A 21,847-nucleotide genomic window follows, 5' to 3' on the forward strand; every position below is an offset into this window, starting at 1 on the left:
CCTCCTGCCACTGAACCGCGCATCAGCAGAATGACAGCGGCGGCAGTCACAGCAATGCTCCCTCCTCCCCATGCTCTCTGCTGCCTCTCCCTCGCCTGAGACTCCCCTTCCACCCTGCCTCCTCCTTCCCCTCATTTTCCCCCTCTTTCTAGAGATGCTTCTCTACGCCTCGGCAGATTTTGAAATGCAAGAGGGCGATTGAGAAAAGATCATCTGTGGCTTTTTAAAACCAGGCACCATTCTCCCATAAGGCACCATGTTTTCTTACCATATCCCTCTGTTTCCTTTGTTCTTCCCCTCCCCCTTCCTCACCTCCTGTACTCCATGTTCGATATCCTCAACATGATGCATCATTTGTGATGTTAGTCAACAGTGTTAATAGTGTGAATGGACAGTACATTTGGTATGTAATTATAGACCACAGCATGCACTGTCACTGGCACTGCAACAACTGCAGCATCCAGATTATCTCTTGATCCTGTCTGAGCTTTCTTATGATATCAATTCCAGATTTACAGCTGGATAAACCATATGGTAAAACAACATTAGCACCCATAGATGGAAAGCTGTGTTATTTTCAGATAATATAAGCAAAGATTATGTCATTGTTTATGTATTGAATGCGATGGTAATCAGAACTGATTAAATAAATAATTAAACACATGTTCTACCACATGAAAATAAGACAAATTAGCATAGGGTGGGAAAAGTGTAGGGCCAAATAGGTGACTTCATTCCAGCAGACTCAGAGAGTGAACATATGCACCAGTGTGAGCAAGAAACACCCAAAACCACACTTTGGAAATATCCTCAAGTCTCGTTTAAAACACGTATACATACAGAGTCACAAATGTAACTGCGTTAAAAGGAGAGCCAAGTATTTGCAGGGTCTTTTTTGCCGATATAATCATCTTTTTCAGTTTTTCCACAGGAGTCGTCTCTCTGGAGGACTGAGGAGACTCCGCAGTGCTCACATGCAGCGCTGCTCCATGGAAACCACCCATCTCATCACCTGCATACGATCTGCACCAGACCAAGCTGCACTGTACAAACACAGCCGGCTGCCAAAGAGACATTCACCTCCTCCATTACAGTAAATGCTGCGATACAGCCAGCATGTTCATGTCGCTATGAAAATTTAAATTCATTCGATAAATACACTAATAATAATGTTTTGTATTTGTTTTTAACAAGTGAAAGTTGCTCTAGTTCCCTCAGCAATACAAATGAATAAGAGGAGCATGTTAAATGGTGCATATCCACTAATATATGAGTGACCTGGTAGCTTCAAACCCCTGAGGTTAGCACTCTAACTCCACAATGGCTGCAGCATCGCACTCAACCGCCTTTTCTACCTTGTGATTCCATGACCCTTCTGTTTACCCCAATTTTCCAATAAAAAATTAGATTTGTGACTAAATACCAACAAAAATCAGCCCTACAAGACTGTTTAGAATGTCCTAAAACCTCAGGCCAAGAAGGTGAACATGATAAACAGACCAGGAGGATTAAACACACTTTACAGTGATCTAACTTCCTGTTCACAAATTAGCCTCCAGACAAAGTGGCCAATTCTAGTGTCTTTGACCATCTAGTCGGCATTACTGCAGTAATGAGAAGCAGTGATGCAGTGGAAGCAGCAAAGACAGTCGGATTCATGACATTAGGCTGCTGGTCCCCCTCACTACTGTTAGAGATATGATATGATAATACAGACATCCAGCAAATCCAGACAAAAAAAAAAGGTTGGCTTCAACTTTGCACCACATTTCAATAAATAAAGTACAGCGTAATATACTGACGTGACCGAGAGTCCCCGTTTTAATCCAAATACTGTTTTTTTTTTCCCTTCTTGAAAATTTAAATCACCACCAGTTCTCAGGAGAGACGAGGGTGGAGCTGCATCTTTCACATCTGGGTCTGATTCTTGCTCTCCGACATGGTCATCCGAGTAATCATATGTGCTTGTGTGTGTGTGTGAGTGTGTGTGTGCGTGCGTGCGCGCGCTCACGTCCGTCTGCCTATGGCTGAGTGGACAATTTCTAGTTTAAAAGCAACATGAAGACGTTTTGGCCAGTCCTTACTAACTTCTTCAGGCCTGTTTGAGGGGGAAATACTTGCTTTTAGGGTTTAGTGAGGCTTAAGTTGGATTTAGGAAAGCACCATAGATGTATAGTAGGAAAGCTACACAGCTGTCTGTTATGGATTTTTTTCCTGGACGGCATATGAAATCATTTTGGGGAGCTGCTCAGCTGCTATGATGTAATGCCTGTTGGGACCATCAGGGAGACCTCCACTTGTGCTCCAAGCAGAAAAACACAGAGAGCAACAGTGTAGCCACATGTAGACAAAAGTATGTGAACGCATATGAGAAGATGTGCTTTTATGTGCTAATTTATGCAACTCAAAGCCTCTAAATCAGGATCTAATTGAATCATTATGGGGTCTGGAATGTGAGCAGCTTGTAGGATGAAGAGTGAGCACACAAGTGTCTCCAAGTTCCCCTAATCTGCAAAGAAAGAGTCTGTTCTCGATTTAATAAAGCTGCAGCAAAGGTAAAACCATCTATCTTTAAGTTTAAATGCTTCCTTAAATCACCAATGGGCTCTTTTGAATCAATACTAACTAGCACAAGTAACTGTCATTGGACTTTAAATTAAGATTTCACTTGGTTAGAACTGAAACTGTTTCTACAGAATGAACTGGCCACTGAAACGGACTATACTTTTCTAGCTCATGTGTTGCTGAAGCAGAATGACAGTTTCACAAGATACATATATGTGCGCTACAGTCAAAAACAGAATTTAAGCGCCCCCAAGGTCCATGAAGCAGGAATCAGGGAAACTCCCAGACAGGAGGTGAAAGACGATCCTCCCATCAAAACACTCCATGTCTCAGTCCTACATCTGTCCACCCTCAGCTGCAGACCACTCAGTCTCTGGTCTCTGGTCCCTGAGGAGGCGGGCTGGAGGCTCTCCTCCCTTAGACTCATTAAGATAATTAAGAAGGGTTTTATAAAGGCCCAGTGCATTTATATGAGGCCATGAGTGATTTCCAAAGGTGCTTTTACACACAACGCCAAGTGATTTTATTCTACTCCTACAACAACCAGCAACTTCTCGCCAAAGTTGAATCAAGTGACCCACATATATTTAGACAAACCTTCTCACTGACTTTCTGCCAAACCCTCTTCCTTTTCTCCTGGTCTATAGAGGTTTATACAGCAACTAGCCTCCCTTTGAGACTTTAGAAGACTTAACACTTAATGGTCTTTGCAATAACTCCACATGTGAATTTCTCTGGACAGCTCAAATTATGTCAACTCATGAGAATCAAGTGAATGATGTGAAATTATTTCACATCTTTGATTCGCATTAAGAAAGCATCACAAAAGCACAAAAGTGTTGAAGTGTAGCTTAATTGTTCTCCTTTCTGGTCAAACCATACTTATTTCAATTAGATCTGTGAATAATTGGTATTTTAATCTATTTAATCGGTTTATCGCATAACAGATAAGCATTCAAAATCGCAGGTGACTTACTAACAGCACCAGTGTGAACAGTGCCAACATTATATGAATAGAAAACGCTAAAAGCACTGCTTATGCCCCATCTTACACATCACATTTGTGCTACCATCGCATCCCATCTTATTATTTATGATTATTAATTATTCATTCATTTTGTGTATTTAATCACAGTAACACAATAGAGACATTAAAACAGTGACGGAGGTAGCACAGGGTTAACTGTGCTGGTAAATGTGCTGTGTGATTTGAGAGAACTGCTCTGTGCCAAGAATATGTGTTTTCCCACATGCACATGAAGAGAGAAGTGAATTATTTCAGGAAATCCTGATGCAAATAACAGGTGGTACATAACAGTATGAAGCAGTGGTTGTGAGCTGGCAGCCGCTGTGGTGAGAACAACTGCCACCCTGATGAGTCCGGCATTGAGCCACGTTACAGTCTGGGTGTTACTGGATGCAATATAACACAACTGCACTGGGGGAATAACCGTGATTTGTATCATCGAGTGGTTTAACTCTTTGAACTGGGTTTTCTCTGAGATTTTCAAAACTTGTTTTTGACAGAAAGACTTGAGAAAGGGGGAAAAAAACTGAGCACTATTCTGAGCTTGATTTAACTTTATGATCCAACTCCTTATTCATTTCAAAGATGATCACATTCACCTTTCACCCCATTTTAGAATTATTGCTCATTGACTGGTTTACAGCAGTATAGTTCTCAATCTTTCTGTCTGGGATGTGAGCACTTCTTTCAGTTTGATAGCCAACATTAGAAAGATGACAAGAAATAGGGAAAAAAAAGAAAGACACATTACATGTCCGAACCTGGACACAAAGGGATAAAGGCTTTTTGAAGTACAATTGTATACCTCATTGCCAGATTGTCAGCACTGACAAAACACGACTGCCAGCAGGAACACAAGGAAAACAGATTTCTTTAAATCCTACTTAAATCTAAAATATCTTAAGAATATGTTTGCCTATTTTTCTCGGCATTAAACAGCATTTTTAACAGGAGTACAAAACAAACACCAATGTACCATTAGAACACTGGAGAGATGGTTGCTGGAAATGGGCCTCTATACACCGATGTACGTTTGCAGCTAGAATAGTCGTTTACCACATTAACAATGTATAGAGTGTATTTATGATTAATTTAATGTTGTATTCATTGAAATGAAGTGTTTTTCCTTCAAAAATAAGGACATTTCTCAGTGACCCCACACCATAGTGTACGGTAGTGTACGAGGATATGCTTTTTTTGTCCATATTGTCCAGCCCTAGTTTGATTTTAAATATCCCGTCTTTGACGATCCAACATGAAGCAATCGGCAGCAGAAAATTGACATGAACTCACCGAGATCGTCGCAGCAGATCTCCATGGAGTCAGAGGAGCAGTCGCTCAGATCATCCAGAAAGCCATCCACGTCCTCATGGACCTGAAACCGACTGAAAAACAGATAAAAGCATAGAGATAAAGACACAGAGTGAATTGTGAGGTGTAAAATGAAAACACAGTCACAACAGAAGACCTGAGGCTGTATCATATAATCCCTCACCTGAATCTGAAGGGAGCAACAGCAGCCATGTGGACTTTCCCTGGCTCACTTCTTCTGCGTGGCATGTTCAAGTTCTGATGAGAGGACTTTGATTTGTCGCTTGACACCTCTCGTGCAGTGTTTCCAACATCCAGGTTGGAAATGTTCATCATCTCCTTGTGGATGTACCCCAGACCACATGGAGCCACTCCGGATATCTCGTTCCCATTTGCTCCTTTAGTGAGGAGGCAAGGTCCTCGTCCCTGGCCTTGTAGAACATCACCCGAAAGCCGGTAAAAGTCACCGTTCTCATTTGCATCATCCACATTGCTCAGACGATACTTCCCAAAAGCCAAATTCTTGTTGGCGTTCCGTCTTAACTGTAGCTCTTTTATCGCCTTCTGGGTCAGTGAACTGGTCTGGAGGTCCAGTGTATCTTTAGAGCACAGGATTTCTTTCTTTGGTATTCGGGGGCTGCTGTACGCCGAGAACGTTCCATCAGGTCGCTCTGTCGATGCCGGGCTTCTACGAGAATATGTGCTAATCTTCCGCTGTTGCAGGTGGTTCTTTAAAGTTGTAGCTCTCAGTAGCTCTGCAGGGCCTGAGGATGCAGAGGAGGAAGAGAAGGCAGCAGGTCTTTTGGAAACATGCTGAAAGTGCAGCGTGGGAGTGGGGAGGCCTCGGGTTTGCTGTTTCGGATCCATCTTGAAGAGAGGCATCGACGTCTGCGGTAAATGAAGACTGGAGCGGACATCTGTATCACTTTGGCACTGAGATGTGACTTTGATGTTTACTCGAACTCAGACTGTTAATGGTTGGCCAGTGTCACTGGACTGATTCCTGGAAAAAAGCAGGAAAATCAAATATGATGTTTGAACTTCACATTTCTCGTGCTCCAAATATAAACACACATATTCACATATGTAAATATACAGTATAAAAAAATGACGGATACATAAATAAAGCAAATGGGGGAAAATGGCAGAGAGAGTTGGAAAGTGGAGATATGAAAAAGTGTTTCTGGTATGTGAAGGCCACCCATGGTTCAATTATGCACTTGGCAAAGGGAGGGGAATGAGAATGAGATGAAAATCAGATTTACAATTCTGCAAAAAAGGTTGATTAATATTATTAGTATAGTGTATATCCATGTTTTATACAGTATGATTAATGACAAGATTTAATTTAATCCTGGTACTGTGAAACAGCTGTGCACCCCAGGGTGTCTGCCTCACACCAAGTAGATTTCTACACAACACGACCTACTGACTGAAAGTGAGCATGACTGAGAGGGGAAAGAAGAAAGAGGAGAAGATAGTTTGAGGGAAGGAGCATTATACCATCATGCATCATCAACATCAAAGTAGCTTAAAGCCTGAGAACCAGACTAGGCACCAGTTCAAATTACTAAAACACTGAGATCAGGAAAGTCAGTGAAACTTTCCTGTCAAATGTAGTTTAAGTGACCTTTGGTTGCACTCCTAGGTGAGGCAGTGAAGCAGGAGATCTAAGGTAATGAAAAAAAAAAGATTTTTATGGGTTGAAGGATGACAGATATTTTTTTTTCCAACAGCAAGGAATTTAATCCTCTATTTATGATTGGAATTTAAGCAGCACTGATAACAGATCAATAAAAACCTCAGTAGCCACAGCGTTGGCCTCACATATTCCAGGTCCTTTATCCCCCAAAAAAACCTCCAGTGTGAGACGTGCTGTTAAAGCCAGTGACAGACCGACACCGCTTGGCACATGGAGCAGGAGAATGGCTTCTTTCAGGCCATGCCAACACCGGCTGTCCTGGGCACACAGTCAGTGACGGCGGGGGATTAAAGCGATTTACAAACCCCACCATCACCTCCATCCTTTAATCCCACCATACACAAACAGCACAAGATGACCATAATCTTATATGCACTGTATACCAACATGGAATGAGATATTATAGTGAAAAACTAGGTTTTGAAAATGAATACTGGTAAAGAGAAGGGAACCTTTATATCACACATTGAAAGCACACAGTCAAAAAGGTACAAGGAGCTGCAACTGCCACAGTCCTCCTCCAAACCTGATGAGCCAATAAGGGCCCAAGTATACTCTTACACAGACCAACAGCATAAACAGACAGGATCAATTTAGTCTGGTCGAATCTCCACTCTACAGAGCCAAATCGTCTGATAAAGCACTCACAAGACAGCGGATGAGTCAGCCTCATAAATGCAATGAAACCACTTTGGAAGAAACAAACAAAGCTGTCAAAAGCTGGAAATCATCACCATCATCATCATCATCATTCACAGGATCACACTGCTAGGTAAATGCCAAACATTTCCTGTCAGAACAAAATAATACAACAACTTTGACTTGCAGATGGTCTTACCACAGAATGAGTGCATTATTATCTCCATGATTCACTTTTTTTTTTAAAGACTGTTGTACTTGTTTTACAAGAGGCCTGATCTCATTTTTATTTATAGCACAAAGTCCCAGATTCTGATTTTCACTGTCCTCCAGTGTCTCGGCTTAGAGACAGTCACCTTGACATTGTACCAAAGTTACTCACACATTCATGTGCACAGATCATAATACAAACGGAGAAAAGTACAACTCTTCTTAAATCTGTCTGAAGCCAAACTACCAGTTCAGACATTGTGCTCTCACAGTTTTCTCCAACACAGAACGTCTGATTCTCTGGTTTATCTGACTCTTTAGTGACTCCCACGTGTTCAGAAACAAACACCGAGTGCAGCTTTTTAAGGGCTTTGAAGTTTCAGAGGTTTTTTCAGATGTTACAAAGATGTGTTTCCCAGTTCAGAATCAACCATTTATCTTTTCTTGCCAAGTTTTTCCATCAGCATCATAGTGGAGCTCAATCCATCAGACGGTCTGATAAAATAACCAAACTCTGCTGTATTTATTTCTTCGTAATCACTTATAAGTAATTAACGGTCAGTAATGCGATTACAGGAGAACAGCTACACTCTTAGAAATAAAAGTGCTAAGTAAAACCATATAAGGTTCTTCGTCTTGTCCTCATACAAGAACCCTTTTTGGCTCCAGGTAGAACCTTTTTATAAAGGTTCCACCTGAAACACTTTTGGCGGGTTCCACCAAGAACCCTTTTAAAACCCTTTTAAACCAGGAAAAGCGGTTTTAAAGGGTTATCTGGATCAAAATGGTTCTTACTGGAACCATTAGTGTTACCAAGAACCCTTGAAAAACCCTTTCTTCGTGAAAGAGTTTTTCAGAAGCTAATGGTTCCTTGTAGAACCTCAGCCCTTGTAGTAGGACCCTTTAGGAACCCTTATTTCTAAGAGTGTATTTAAGCACCCCAGTCCATACACGTTTAAAAACAATGTAAATTAGAAATAATTTACTTCAATTTGATACAGATCAGAAAATCAGCTAGATTAGATTTGGTTAGAATCTTCTCCCACCAAAGATATTCTACAGTATATGCTTGATTGCATATGTGCAAACATGTGGCCCTGATTGTGTGCAAAATGCTTGGAAAACTCAGAACAGCAATCTCATGTTTTCATTCACTGTGGATTCAACATGTTTTTATTTGCTGAGGTTTTGTCTTCCAACATATTTCTGAAGTCTAATATACATCTGAAAACCAGAGACGACGTACACTGCGTTAAACCTGGTGCAGCCTAAAGACCTAAAGTTTTACAACCACACATGAAGCTACAGTTTAGAGGTATAGTTATCACACGCTTCTCAGCAGAACATTAAATACATAAACTTTACATTGCTATTTACAGCCTGTCCTTGAGAACTCCCAGTTACTACACCAAATAATTTAATCATGACCTGATTTTCAATAAGCCTTCAATAAGTGCTTGATCATTTTTAGCAAAATCACACATTTAGCTCATTACAGTCTGTCCACAGCCAAATTAAACTGAACCATTAACCTTGCAGTGTTTACTCAAGCTTACATCCAAACAGGGTCAATGAGGCTTTTACACATGATATACAGGGCTAAAACACAATAAAATAACTGGAAAGCACACAAACTCACAAAACATTTTACAAATTGTGACAATATTTCACAAAAGTGGACATTCCCTCAGAGGGAAATAAGCAGACCAGGGTTTTGTATTGTAAAATCCATATGCACACTAAAAACAACCTGCAGCTGCAGTTCATGCAAACACAACTGCCACAGTTCTGAAGTTCACTGAAGCTTATGCATCACGCTGCACTGCAATGAGTCAAAACGTGGGCAGTTGTGGTGGACTGTCAGTCTTTAAATGGAACTGGGTCATGTGAACAAGTGGAATCTGCCATGGATCTATTTGTTTCCCATTCATATCACAGTTTACAACAGCTGATAATATCTGAACACACCTTTAGCCAGACAGGAAGACACTAATTAACAGCCTAAATGGTTGGAGTAAAAACCTGTGCCTCCATATGGCACACAGTGGCACCACAGAGCTCAGTTTAACACTGCAGAATCCTAACTGACCGCCTGAAATGTTGACCCATTCCATCTGTCAGGGTTGTCTTAGAAACCACATCAACTCATGTGAGGTCATGTTGGATCAGCATTTCTTTAAAAAAAAGGTGCAGTCACTTGGGACAACCTCCACTATGATGTCATCTTCAGCGTCACCACAAAAAACACTTTTACCTGTATTTATGCTGGCACTACAGCTGTTCTGTTCATGTCATCCACCTAAATGCAAATGTTGTAATAAATCCAAAATCAATGTTATGTGTTAAGTAATTAATGTCAGTGAGATCCATAGACTTGAAAACACTGATACAAGAGTGTCAGTTATATTAAAGTAACATTTTTACAGTTATACATTAATATGAATCAAGTCATACCAGGAAATACATGAAAACAAAATCTGAATCCATGCCAGGTTGTGTTTTCACAAGATAGTTCAATCTAATTTAATAAAGTCGGAGTAGTATGAAGTATAAAACAACATTTGTACACTTGTAGATTTTCTCACTGGTTCTCACATATAGAAATTTCACAATAACATGAAATGAGTTGAACTATTGTAAGATGTTTGTGGTGGAGCTTGCTTTAGTTATCATTTACTTGCGAATTAAATGCAGAAATTTCTAGTTTATATTCTTCTATAAATTGCTGGTTCAACTCAGCTTCATGGGGGTATGTCAGTCAAGAGCGATGCGTTTACAGCAACATGCTGCTCAATAACTGACAAGATTTTTTACAAAGACATACAGTAAATCTTAACCTGATGACTAAAGACTGAAATACACTGCATAAGGTTTGACTCAGTTGATTTGTATAATTTTATTTTCTATCTATTTATCTGAACAAAAGGAAATGCTAATCTTTATGTATGCATGGAAGAAATGAACATCTGGACCAGAAACAAACCACTGACTTAAAGTTCACCACCAACATGCTTATCCATATCTGGCAGCAATTAAAGAAATAAAAACTAATCTTTATCTAATTGCTGACAAAGCTTTATTCTGAAAGCTTAATATGATTCAACAGCTTCAAATATAATCGAAAAAACGTTTCTGGTTTCCCAAAGCTGACACACATGTCAGTGTGGGTGAGCCAGGTCTGCCACTTAGACTTGACTTTCCAAAGCAGAGACGGAGACAGACACAAAGAGAGAGAGAGAGAGAGAGAGAGAGTTGGACTGAGGACTGACACGTGGCATTCACGAGGAACAAAAATGCTCCTCAGTCATCACAGTTACTTTTATTATGTGCAGTTTGGATGTAATGTGCAATAGTTGACCACAATGCCTCCATTCATATTGATAACAAAAAAAAAAGAATCAAACAAGCAACAAATAATTGGTTGTAAAAACAATGGCTATGAAAGTTTGCATGTTCTCCCCATGTGTGCATGGGATTTCTATAGGTTCATGGAGAGATGTTAGCCTCTTCAGCCAGTAGGTGTGGATCATGTCAGGGCCCGGTGATGTCCAGCTCTTCATTACTGGACACTCTATCTTGGACGTCTGCCATTGTGATCTTTAATGGATCTTGTTCTGGGATGATGCTGTGGTCTGCCTTCAGCTCCGCCAGCCACTGGGCATTAGTGTTATGTGATGCCTTTTTTTCCCGATATGCTCTTCCAGGATTGCTCAGTCTCAGCCCTGGGTGGGTCCGTTGCTGTCTTTACTACCCTGCCTTTGAGCGTAGAGCTTGGATGGGTTGGTGAATAATATCTTCTTTATTCTCCTGGCCTCTACCTCTCTTGTTTGTCTCTTCAGGTGGCCAGCCAGGCTATTGTATTTCTAAAGGCAGCTCATTCTTTAGCACACTCTCTAGCTCAGATAGATGACGAACCTACTGTGTTGCCTTGATTTTATAGCCTCTAGCCTTCTTCTCCATGTTGTTCATCTCATAGCCAAGCATCTCATTGATCACTGATGCTGCTGCACATATCATCTTACTAGACTGGTTATACCTTATCTCTAACTGATAGTAATTTCCTCTTCTGGACATTAAAACACTGAAATACCAGTTGTATCGGTTGGGGTTTTGAAGCATCCATAGGTTGCACATCCTCTGCATATATCCCTTCTCACTGGGGTTGCTCTTATAGTAGCATTCCATCAGATTCCCATTTCCTGCTTGAGTATCCCACTTGTCCTCAACACCTGACGCGGACCTTATTGAGCCAGGACGACATCAGACCCGGTATTGCTCTATCATTAACTACACTCAAGTATAGTCATGAAGGACTCAACTTGACCACACCCTTACTGGCAATTTTATGCTACAGCTGCGCGTGTAGTTCTTTGATTGACTCAGCGTCTCTGGTCTTAAATGCTCACAGACACACACACTTGATGTAGACACATCTGTACAATCAGACTAGTAAACCATAAAATTGTATATCCTTGGACAATAGGACATCATGGTGCATTTAAATACAAATTTCATAATTACATTTGTGTTTTAATTGCATTATACGTGGTGTATTTTGAGTTATGACCAAAACAGCTATTAAAGTACTGTATTTAATCACTTCATGTCCCAGGGAGGACAATAAAAGACTAGCAGGGGAGCAAAAATACTTTGCAGAAAATTAGTTCTTCAGCCCGACTGTTCCCTTCAGGATTTGTCTCTCAGTCTGCAGTCCTTCACATGATAGACATCTTAGTGCACTGAATGACACTGTGTTTTCTGCATGCCTACTGCTCACATGCTCAACAAATACTACAGTGTAGTGCACTTGTAGTAGTTATTTACCCAAGGTCATTGGGGATGATATAAAGTTACGAGCAATAAAATGATTTAAGTACACTTACATACTGCAGCTTTACAATGAGAAGACAAAAACACAATATTTCAGAAGGAAGTTAAACATACCAAGAAGAAGGCTAATACAACTTTGTGACGTTGTAAAAAGTGCAAGAGAAGACGTTCAGACCATTTAGTGATGAGAATCAAGCCAAGAGATTAGCAGTTTTCTTTAGGTGTCCATCAATCCATCCCATATGCTCCAACTCAGGCAAGCAGCTGCTCTATTCTACTGTCCAATATGCAAAAATCGAGGTGGGACAACAAACAACAGCCTTCAGCTCAAACACCACCAAAGAACATAGCATATGTGCCTCTGTCTGATGCCTGCAACAAAGTGGGACTGCTCCCTTCGTGCTTGCATAACAATACTCTTCAGGTCCTCTGCTGCAGTTAGTGCCGCTGGATCAGACCACTTAGCTAGCAAATGCTCTGTCTGACTTGTAAATGGTCCATTCCAGTCGAAGTCTCTCTGAACATAAGTGCCGAGCTATAAATGGGCCATAAACCCGGTGAAATACTTGTAAGCTACATCACAGACTTATCTGTCATAGTCCAGCTAAGCAGGTTGCTCATGCATGTTTTTGGCCAAGCACTCAAATGCTGTTTCCAAAGTTCAGTTTGGTGTAGTACGGTACGGTTTGGCCCTGGGTGAGGCTTGCATTTCGACTGAGAACAGTACCTTAATTGGAGGGGGGGGTGCATAGCATGACGTCATACTGGTGCAACAACAACAACGAACGCAACACAACAGACAAGACAACAAGAAGACATCCAGCAGCTCTTTTTTCTGCACAGTTTGTGGTCAACACTTGTATGAGAAAATAGACTGCAACCGACTTCTATAAGATAAGATAACACTTATTGCAAGGGAGTGATGTTTTTCTTTTGCCCAATCAGCTGACTGTTGTGGGTGGAGCCATCCCCACCATACCATTTTACTCTAATACCCCAGGGGAAGGGTACCAAAGAATGGGCCAGTTATTTCGGCACTAATCGTAATGGAAATACAAAAAAAAATATGTACCGTACCGAACCTAACTGTTCAACTCGGTGGAAACAACTCTGGGTAAAATGTCCTGAGTCCCAGAATAGTCCAGTGAACTGGACTTATCTGGACAGTCACATTTCTCATCGCCCACAGGACACGGTCAACAGTGGGACAAAAAGAAGCCACCTCAGAGGTGTTGGCACAGGAAAATAATGTGGTGACAGCATGGGCTCACACATATTACCAAACCTTGAGATTAGCAACTGTGCATATCCCTAATTGTGATGTCGGGACTAATATTGCAAAATGGCACAGACAATCATTTGGCAACACAGGAAGTCTGCAGATCAAGTAGACCAAAAGCAGTGGAACAACAAATACTGATGTGATGATACAAAGCAACAAGTGGCATGCTGGTAGCTTAGGTTACATCCCCTTCTTGCACATTTGTGCAAACTGCCTCCTCTTAATGTAAAAGCTGTAATGTAACAGATTGATAACAAAAGAAATTAGAGCCATACATCTATACATAGAGTCAGAGACAAGAGATAAATGAGTGGGCACAGATTTCCCAAGACATTTCCTATGGATAGATGGTGCATTCACACAGATTTCCATCTCCATCATTTGACCCATTTGCACAAGACTGAACATAATCTGCTTGATCAAAAATTGCAAAGATTAAGAATCAGTGGTTCACAGGCACAAAAGGTGTGAGTGCAAAGAAGTCTTGCCAATGCCCTTCATCCCTCACAGCTTATTAAATGTGCACTTCACACTCCAATGCCTGCATGTTCTGCTTTAGTTAATAAACCTCAGTGCAGCTTACAGTGAGTCATAGACACCAGTGGACAGCAAGGGAGAGAATTCAGGGTGTGTCTCGACCTTACTCGAATGTAATCTTGGCCCCTCTATGACCCCTGCTGACTGATTCACGAAACTGCATCTCCTCACCTCTCATCATGGCTAGTCAGCAGCAGCAAGGTCTAACTACTCTGTTGAGTTGCACAGAGAGGCTCGTCCATCCAAAATATGCTTTGAAATTACCACAAATATCCCATTACAGCCGGAACTTAACTGATCATGTTTGTTAAATGGGTTAATATATGCTACTAGCCAAAAACAATATGAATTACATGTAATACAAACTATTACAAACACTTCTTGTATTAGAACAACTTCCTTTTAATTTCCTCTATAGGCGTGCTGAGAGATCAAAATGTGCCCTTGATTGCTAAAAGCTTAATTTTAGACAGAATATTAATTCAATCATTGGTGTCCTTTTACTATGGTGAACAGAGACTTCAACTTGATTTAGTCTAATGTGGGCCACTGCTGACCACATTATAGAATCTAAATTTTAAGAGCTTCTAAATTTTTTGGTTAGTTTAGCTAAAATAGCACAGACTAAGGTCTGGCCATGAGCCACAAAGGATTAAACGCTTAATACCGGTAAACGTAAAGCTAAATAACTAAAACACACTGACAGATAGTTGCTAAGCAAACTAAACCAATTCCATATTGTGAAGTCATGTCACCTCTTCCGGGCTTTTCTTCCTCACCTGAAAACTTGGCCAACACTGCCAACAGTGCCAACAGGAGAATTACAATTCCTGGCTTCAGGTCAGTTTAAATGCAAGAAAAGAGTGTGCTGCATTCCTCCATGAGACTCCACAAACAAAAAACACTTCTCTGTGTGATGATGGATGGTCTTCAGCCCAGCCCTATCCCCATCTCTGATTTAGCTTTGGCTCTTCGTCCTCTCTTCTTCCTCTGGATTAAATCCATCGAGTCTCTGTCTCTCCATTTCTTACCTCCTGTTCTCCCTCTCTGTCATTAGCACACACTACACTACTAGCCAAGGCGGATGTCAACAGAGCAGAAACAGAGGGCTACTGTTGGCCAATGGCAAGCTATAAATAAGCTTCTTGGGTTCATCATTGTCTATTCCTATGATGATCAAGAGCCCTACGGGCTTGGGGAGAAGTGGGAGAGGAGAGCAGACCATAAGAGCAGCACTATGCTGGCGTTTACTTCCTGCCTTCATTCAACTACAGTCTCACTTTCACCTTCTCCTCTTAGTGTGAGAAAGTGCTTATGTCCATAATACACTAAGTACTGAGAACACATGAGAGTGTGTCTTATTAGAGCAGCAGGATGAGATTAGTTACATGAACCTCCCATCATACATCGAGCATAATGGTAAGGTCACGTGTGATGCAGTCTAATAAAACATGAGACAGGGAGTCTGTGTATCTGTTGAATGTCACAGGACACAAGATCACTCGGGAAATGCCAACACGCTCTCAGTAATAGTAGTAGTAACAGTACTATACATATAGTGTGCCTTGTATAAAAGGCAGCCGAGGCAGTGGTGTCACACTATCTGATCAAAGAAATTGCATCACTTACATAGAGTTAGAGTAGAGAGTTAGTCATTCAGTAACATGAAAGTGCGAGCAATAATCAACGACTTTTGGCTTAAACTTGTCCTCAAGGGTTTTTTCCTCAAAATTAAAAGTGGAATCTACTGATCTTCTTGGCTTTCCACTCCTCCTCTTAGTCGCTACCTGTGCATAAACCAAGATCTGTAGTTGAAAAATTAAGAAAGAACCCAGGGCATTTTTTTTTATCTATTAAAAAGGAACAGATCAGTAGTGTTAGCATTGCTTATAAAAAGGTGTGGACCTGGTCAGTCTCAACTTTTGACTTAATGGACCTCACTCACAGGGCTGGCCCTATACATTCTGCTGCCCTAGGCAAGATTGGATTTGGTGCCCCCTACTGTTTTCCTCTGCCAACTGTCAGTGGTTTCTAGAACTCCTCAGACAAACAATGCAATTTTGCCATGAAAACGTGAAATATGCATAAAAAGGTCAGACAGTCCTGCTGACGATAATGAGACATAACACATTACCAAACAAGTGATAAAACACTACATAGTGTGGTAGTGAACAGAAATGTTTAGAATAGAAGTATACTGCAAGCACACTTAGCCAAAAAAAACTTTGCACGGTAATAATAATAATAATGGTAATTAAATGTAACACTGGTCTGGACTTCCATATAAAGTGCTTCTCAATTTCTTCTCCTGTAAGAAAGCGAGAAGTCTCAGTGCGGCACATCTGGGGAAGTGATGCATTTCCAGGGCAGTTCACTCCAATCCAGGTCAATTGCAGCAGCAGCAGCAGCAGCTCTACTGTGAACTTCACTCAAGGTCTGAAATCTAAATGTCAGTCAAGGGCGATGCATAGATTTCTCTATATGTGGCTTAATTTCCCTCCTACACCTTTCTCCTTTTTCTTCCTTGTGTACCGTCATCAATGTTTACTTTCACAGTTGAAATAGTAAATATCAGGTTTCTGGGAACTGCTAACTCTCTTTTTCTTTATTCTACCTTAATTATCATTACATAATTAGGTATGTTTATTTGTTGAGAAAAGTAAGGCACTCATGGGTGCTGCAAGTTTGAGCAACTTGATGCATGCATTTTCCAAACACTCCCAAATCCACCAGTAACTACTCCTACGGACTTTCCTCTCATTTCCTTCCCTAAATCTCACTCCCTCTGACACGGTCTATGTGCCGACTCCTCCCTCGGTTCAGTGTGGTGTCCACTCAGCCTCCTCTCATCAGACCTTCTCTACATCAGACAAGTGTCTCTTCTCAACTCACTCATCTCTTGTGATCAACGAAGAAGCACAGAGAGGAGCATCCTTTCAACTAATGCCAGGTGAGTAAGAGTTGAGTTTTAAGTGGAATTTGTTAAAAAAAAAAATATGTACGTTGTAAATTTGAGGCATGTTTATACGTTTGTTTCATAAATTTAATCAATAATAATCTAGAGAAAATGTTTTCTTTGGCTGTTTGAAGGATTAAATTCCATCACAATGCCAGGCAGTTAAAATGCCTAACTTTACAACTGGCAAACATCCTGCTATTATTATGGACCACATGGGTGTGTTTTCAGCAGTCCAATTATGAAAATAAATTGAAAATGTGCCAATCAACTGACAAGACAATGTTTTATAAATAAAATATCCAAGTAAACTTTTTGACAAAGAAAAATGACCTGAAAACATCTACATTGAATTTACTACTTAATTGCACATACCCATAAAACTGTTGGTATATCTGAGGATTGTTACCATGTGTGATTTCAAAGTAAAATGCAGGGAATTTCCCGTTTATCCAAACAATCTAGTTGGGCAAAATAACTTTTGAAACTAAGAGGAGAAACTCATGTGATGTCCATACAGTGTGTATACTGATGTCGTTTTAGTTCAGTGATATCTAAGCCAAATTATCAGGCACTTTGCATTTTACAGTCAGTTATAAAGAGTCCTATAGACCTGGGGACGAGAGGGAAGGAAGGAGCATTGTTTCAAAGGGAACTGGTGCCTCTCCTTTTATAGTTATTGTTGCATGTTGCCTGAAGTGCTGCAGGTGGCCTCAGTCTGCTAAGCAATACATTAGACATGCAGTGACTGAGAAATGTAAACAGCCGCTTCTCTGTATCCTCACAGAATGCCTTTTGGAGGAGGAAACCAGTGTGGCTGCTGCCAGAAAACTGTCTATTTTGCTGAGGAAGTGCAGTGTGAGGGGAAGAGCTGGCACAAGTCCTGCTTCCGATGCAGTAAGTATTCAAGCTCTCAGGTAATTGTCTCAGTTTGTCCAATGTTTCTATTGACACACAACTCTCAAAGTACAAAAAGTTCCATGAAGGAATGTCGAGTATTTGGCATCCGGGAAGCAAAGTGAGCGCCCACAGGTTTTCACTCAGACATTCAAGTCCTTATTAAGATCAGTGGAAACAGCTAGGTTTTCCTAATATGGTAGAGGGAGGTAGACAAACCTCCCTCCCCTCTAACACAGACAAACATCTATCCGAGCCAGCACAGCACATAGTGGGTATGCCTGCATTCCACTTCAATATGTCATGCATAGTCTGTGGTGAACTTGCAGCTAAATATTTGTGAACAAATGCCAAGGATTGCTTTCCTGACTTCACTCTTGATACTCCAGTCTGAAAACTGGAGAGTGGACTCATGCATATACTTTTTTTCTTTGTTGTAGTGGTCTGTAAAAAGAACTTGGACAGCACAACAGTGGCTGTCCATGTGGATGAGCTCTACTGCAAGTCATGCTATGGTAAGAAATACGGGCCAAAGGGGTATGGATTCGGAGGTGGAGCTGGCACTCTGAGTATGGACACAGGAGAAGGACTTGGAATCAAGCCTGTAGTGTGAGCAAAGCATCATTCTCCACTTTAACACTTTAAGTTCATTTAGAGCCTCATTTATCAAACATGCGCAGAAACTGGTGCAGATTCAGGTGAAAATAACATTGTACGCCAAGTCTCGTGTGATTCATGAAACGTGCATATGTCACTCAATCTTGGCATACACCTGATCAGGCTTTCATGAATGCCAATGTCCATATTGATGAATGCCGATCTTTGCGTGGAAATGAGTGTACACCCCCTTTTTGGTGTAGCACATTTGATAAATGAAGGCCATTATGTAAAGATCAAAAGTTATAAAAGAGGGATGAAACAGTTGCCATATTACTATCTCTACCTATCGTTTTTTGGAACAGACAAGCTCCTCATCAGCCAACAAGTAACACCAACACCTCCAAGTTTGCTCAGAAAGCAGGAGGCTCTGATGTGTGTCCTCGATGTGGCAGAACAGTATACGCAGCAGAGAAGGTTGTTGGAGGAGGCAACGTAAGACAAATCAGACAAATCCTCTAAATTGAGAAGAATTTTTTCAGTCCTCTGTAAATTGTTTGTGCCAAACCTAATTCTTTGCTCTCTCCTCAGTCCTGGCATAAGGGATGCTTTCGTTGTGCCAAATGTGGCAAAGGACTAGAGTCCACGACCCTTGCTGACCGAGATGGGGAGATCTACTGTAAAGGTCAGAGTGGATATATTATTTTCCAGTTTTTTTTGTTACTTATTCATATAGTAAAAAAAGCAAAGCTTGGACTACATGGTTACCACAGTTACTGAGGCAAGAGAGAAATTCTGAGTGTCACTTGCTCCCCATTGAGTCCCATTGATGCTCCAGTCCCAGACCCGGATAAACTGCATCATGAAGGGCATTCAGTATAAAAAAAAATCTCAGTCAGTTCAAATGTGGATAACTGAAAAAACAGGTGATCTGCTGTGGCGACCACTCATCACCCGTCTGATGCATTTCATCATAATTTGAATAATGAAGAAAAACACTAGTTTCATCAATGTTTCTCATTCACAGGTTGCTATGCAAAGAACTTTGGGCCCAAGGGTTTTGGCTTTGGCCAGGGTGCAGGGGCTCTGGCTCATTCCCAGTGAAGTCTAACGGACTGATGTGTGGTGTGCTCCGATATATCATCACTTCCAGGATCCTTCAGTTCCCATCTTATGTTACTCTGCCCTTTCACACCAGCGACACGCAACAAGGACCAACAAAGGCAGACAAGCAGTTTCACCAGCTCTTTTCCTTAATCTCCTTTCAGCTGCTCCCTTCAGGGGTCGCCACAGCGAATGAACCTCCTCCATCCAATCCTGTTCTCTGTATTCTCCTCTCACACCAACTAACGTCATGTCCTCTTCTCTTTCACTACATCCATAAATCTTCTCTTTGGTGTTCCTCTAGACCTCCTGCCTGGCAGTTCCAACCCCAGCATCCATCTACCAATTATTCACTATTCCTCCTCTGTACATGACCGAACCATCTTATTCTGGCCTCTCTGACCTTATCGACAAAACATCTAACATGTGCTGTTCCTCTTTACCGTTCCTTGCAAATCTTTGTCTTCCTACTTTATTTCCTTCCCTTTTGCTGCTGTTCTATTGTCACACATCACCTGTGGCCCAGTGATAAATAGAACACACACCAGTCATACTACAAGTCCCATAATGCACTGCAGTAGATGCTGGACAGGCCATGGTGTTATGTTAGTTTTCTGTTAGAATTTCTTTCCCCTGAAATCACACCAGTTTGTTCATAATTTTTTTAATATTCTCATTTTGCTTGAAGGTAATGTTAATAAAAAATATTTAAAATTGTATTTGTTTAAGAAAAAATGTAGGCCATGCTTCTGTGATATTGTTAACCACCAAAGAAAATCAAGCAAATGAAACAAAATGGTGCATTTGAATATCTGAAAGCAAGCCAGTCTATGAAGGGAAACGAAGTAGGATCAATGTTTTATGACTCACCGCCATTAAAACAACCTTATATCTTGCTTCACATTCTAACTCTTATGTTGTACAACCTGTCTTGTAGCCAACACACCTCAGGAAAAAAATATTCTGTGTTTTTTTTTTGGTTCGTTTTTTTTTTTTAAATCAAATAATCAACAAACTACGACAAAGCAGAATGGCAGTGGTCATGGAGCTGGGGGTGTCCTCCCTTGTTAAATGAACGTTTCTTTCTCTAATGGTGTTCCCAATGAAACACACATTTGCTTGACTTATTGTTTTCCTACGTGTAACCTCTGCTTGGGTTTTCTTACATAAAACAAAATTTGAAAATTGCAGAAAGTAAAGTTTATATGTAAATGACAGGGTAACAACAACCAAATGAATGTGCCTTACCTTTGATATTAATTTGACTTTGAAGTTTGAACAGAAAAGATGACAGATTGTGTTGTCATAATGATGATGCGAAATTAAAGGTTTACTTAGCACACACACCATGAGAGATGAGAGATGAATTCAAATGACTTTCAGAGGCCAAAGTATCCCCAAACCACATTCGACGTTTGATAAGCAACGACTGGAGGGTAAATTTTTGGACGCAATAATAAGAGTTCAGGGTGTCGAATACAAAGTCCACAGAATAATCCTGGCCGACTGCAGTCCTTACTTCACGTAAGTTACTTATATACCGTTTAGTTTTAATGCTTTTGTACATCTAAAAAAACTTTCACTGTCTCACTGCATTTTCTTTTATCTTGATCCACAGTGCTCTCTTCCAGTTTCAGTCACCCGTTGACATTAAGGTTTCTGACATCAACGGCCTGTCCACTGACATAATGGAGCTCATTGTGGAGTACGCATATACCAGCAAAATTCATGTGACAAAGGACAACGTGCAGGACTTAATGCAAGCAGCGGATATGCTCAGTGTGACAGCTGTTGCAGAAGCATGCTCCGACTTCCTCTGTGAGCAGATTTCACGAGAGAACTGCATTGGAATGTGGCAGTATGCTAAATTCTACTTCTACACTGAGCTGAGGGACAGGGCTTACCGCTACATTAATGATCACTTTGATGAGGTTTTCCCCTGTGAAGAATTCCTTTATCTCTCTATGCAAGAGCTTAGTTCAATCCTTGGTAGAGATGATCTCAATGTGAGGAAGGAGTACATAGTGTTTGAGGCCATCCTTCGCTGGATAGAACACAACCCCGAAGAGCGAGAAAGGCACATTGTTGACCTTTTGTCGAAGGTACAAAAACATTTGGTCACTATATTTGCAATCCATGTTGAGCCTAGATTTACAAATTTATTCTGAATTTAAGAACATCAGTAGAGTA

At 40.9% G+C, this 21,847-nt stretch overlaps 2 protein-coding genes across 2 annotated transcripts in view; one reads left to right on the forward strand and one right to left on the reverse strand.

Moving 5' to 3' along the window:
* nav1b (neuron navigator 1b) overlaps window positions 1-5,140 on the reverse strand; it is a 46,623-nt gene extending 41,483 nt beyond the window's left edge. Inside the window, 2 exon segments of the mRNA XM_083892813.1 lie at window positions 4,886-4,977; window positions 5,088-5,140. Coding sequence (XP_083748939.1) covers window positions 4,886-4,977; window positions 5,088-5,116 — 121 coding nt within the window. The 5' untranslated portion in view covers window positions 5,117-5,140.
* Window positions 5,141-16,930: 11,790 nt separating this feature from the next.
* Window positions 16,931-20,760, forward strand: LOC310929439 (cysteine and glycine-rich protein 1-like). Its single transcript, XM_083892201.1, has 6 exons — window positions 16,931-17,053; window positions 17,847-17,956; window positions 18,397-18,565; window positions 18,919-19,048; window positions 19,145-19,238; window positions 19,581-20,760. The coding sequence occupies exons 2-6, from the start codon at window positions 17,848-17,850 to the stop codon at window positions 19,655-19,657; spliced, it is 579 nt and encodes a 192-aa protein (XP_083748327.1). The 5' UTR covers window positions 16,931-17,053; window position 17,847; the 3' UTR covers window positions 19,658-20,760.
* The last annotated feature ends 1,087 nt before the right edge of the window (window positions 20,761-21,847 follow it).

The sequence above is a fragment of the Microchirus variegatus genome, assembly GCF_963457635.1.
Source record: "Microchirus variegatus genome assembly, chromosome: 7".
Classification (NCBI taxonomy): Eukaryota; Metazoa; Chordata; class Actinopteri; order Pleuronectiformes; family Soleidae; genus Microchirus; species Microchirus variegatus.

Coding starts and splice junctions, on each gene's coding strand:
- LOC310929439 (XM_083892201.1), top strand. CDS start 17,848: ATGCCTTTTGGAGGAGGAAACCAGTGTGGCTGCTGCCAGAAAACTGTC. Junction 18,566..18,918: donor CTTGGAATCAAGCCTGTAGT/GTGAGCAAAGCA, acceptor TTTTTGGAACAG/ACAAGCTCCTCATCAGCCAA. Junction 19,239..19,580: donor TGGGGAGATCTACTGTAAAG/GTCAGAGTGGAT, acceptor TCTCATTCACAG/GTTGCTATGCAAAGAACTTT.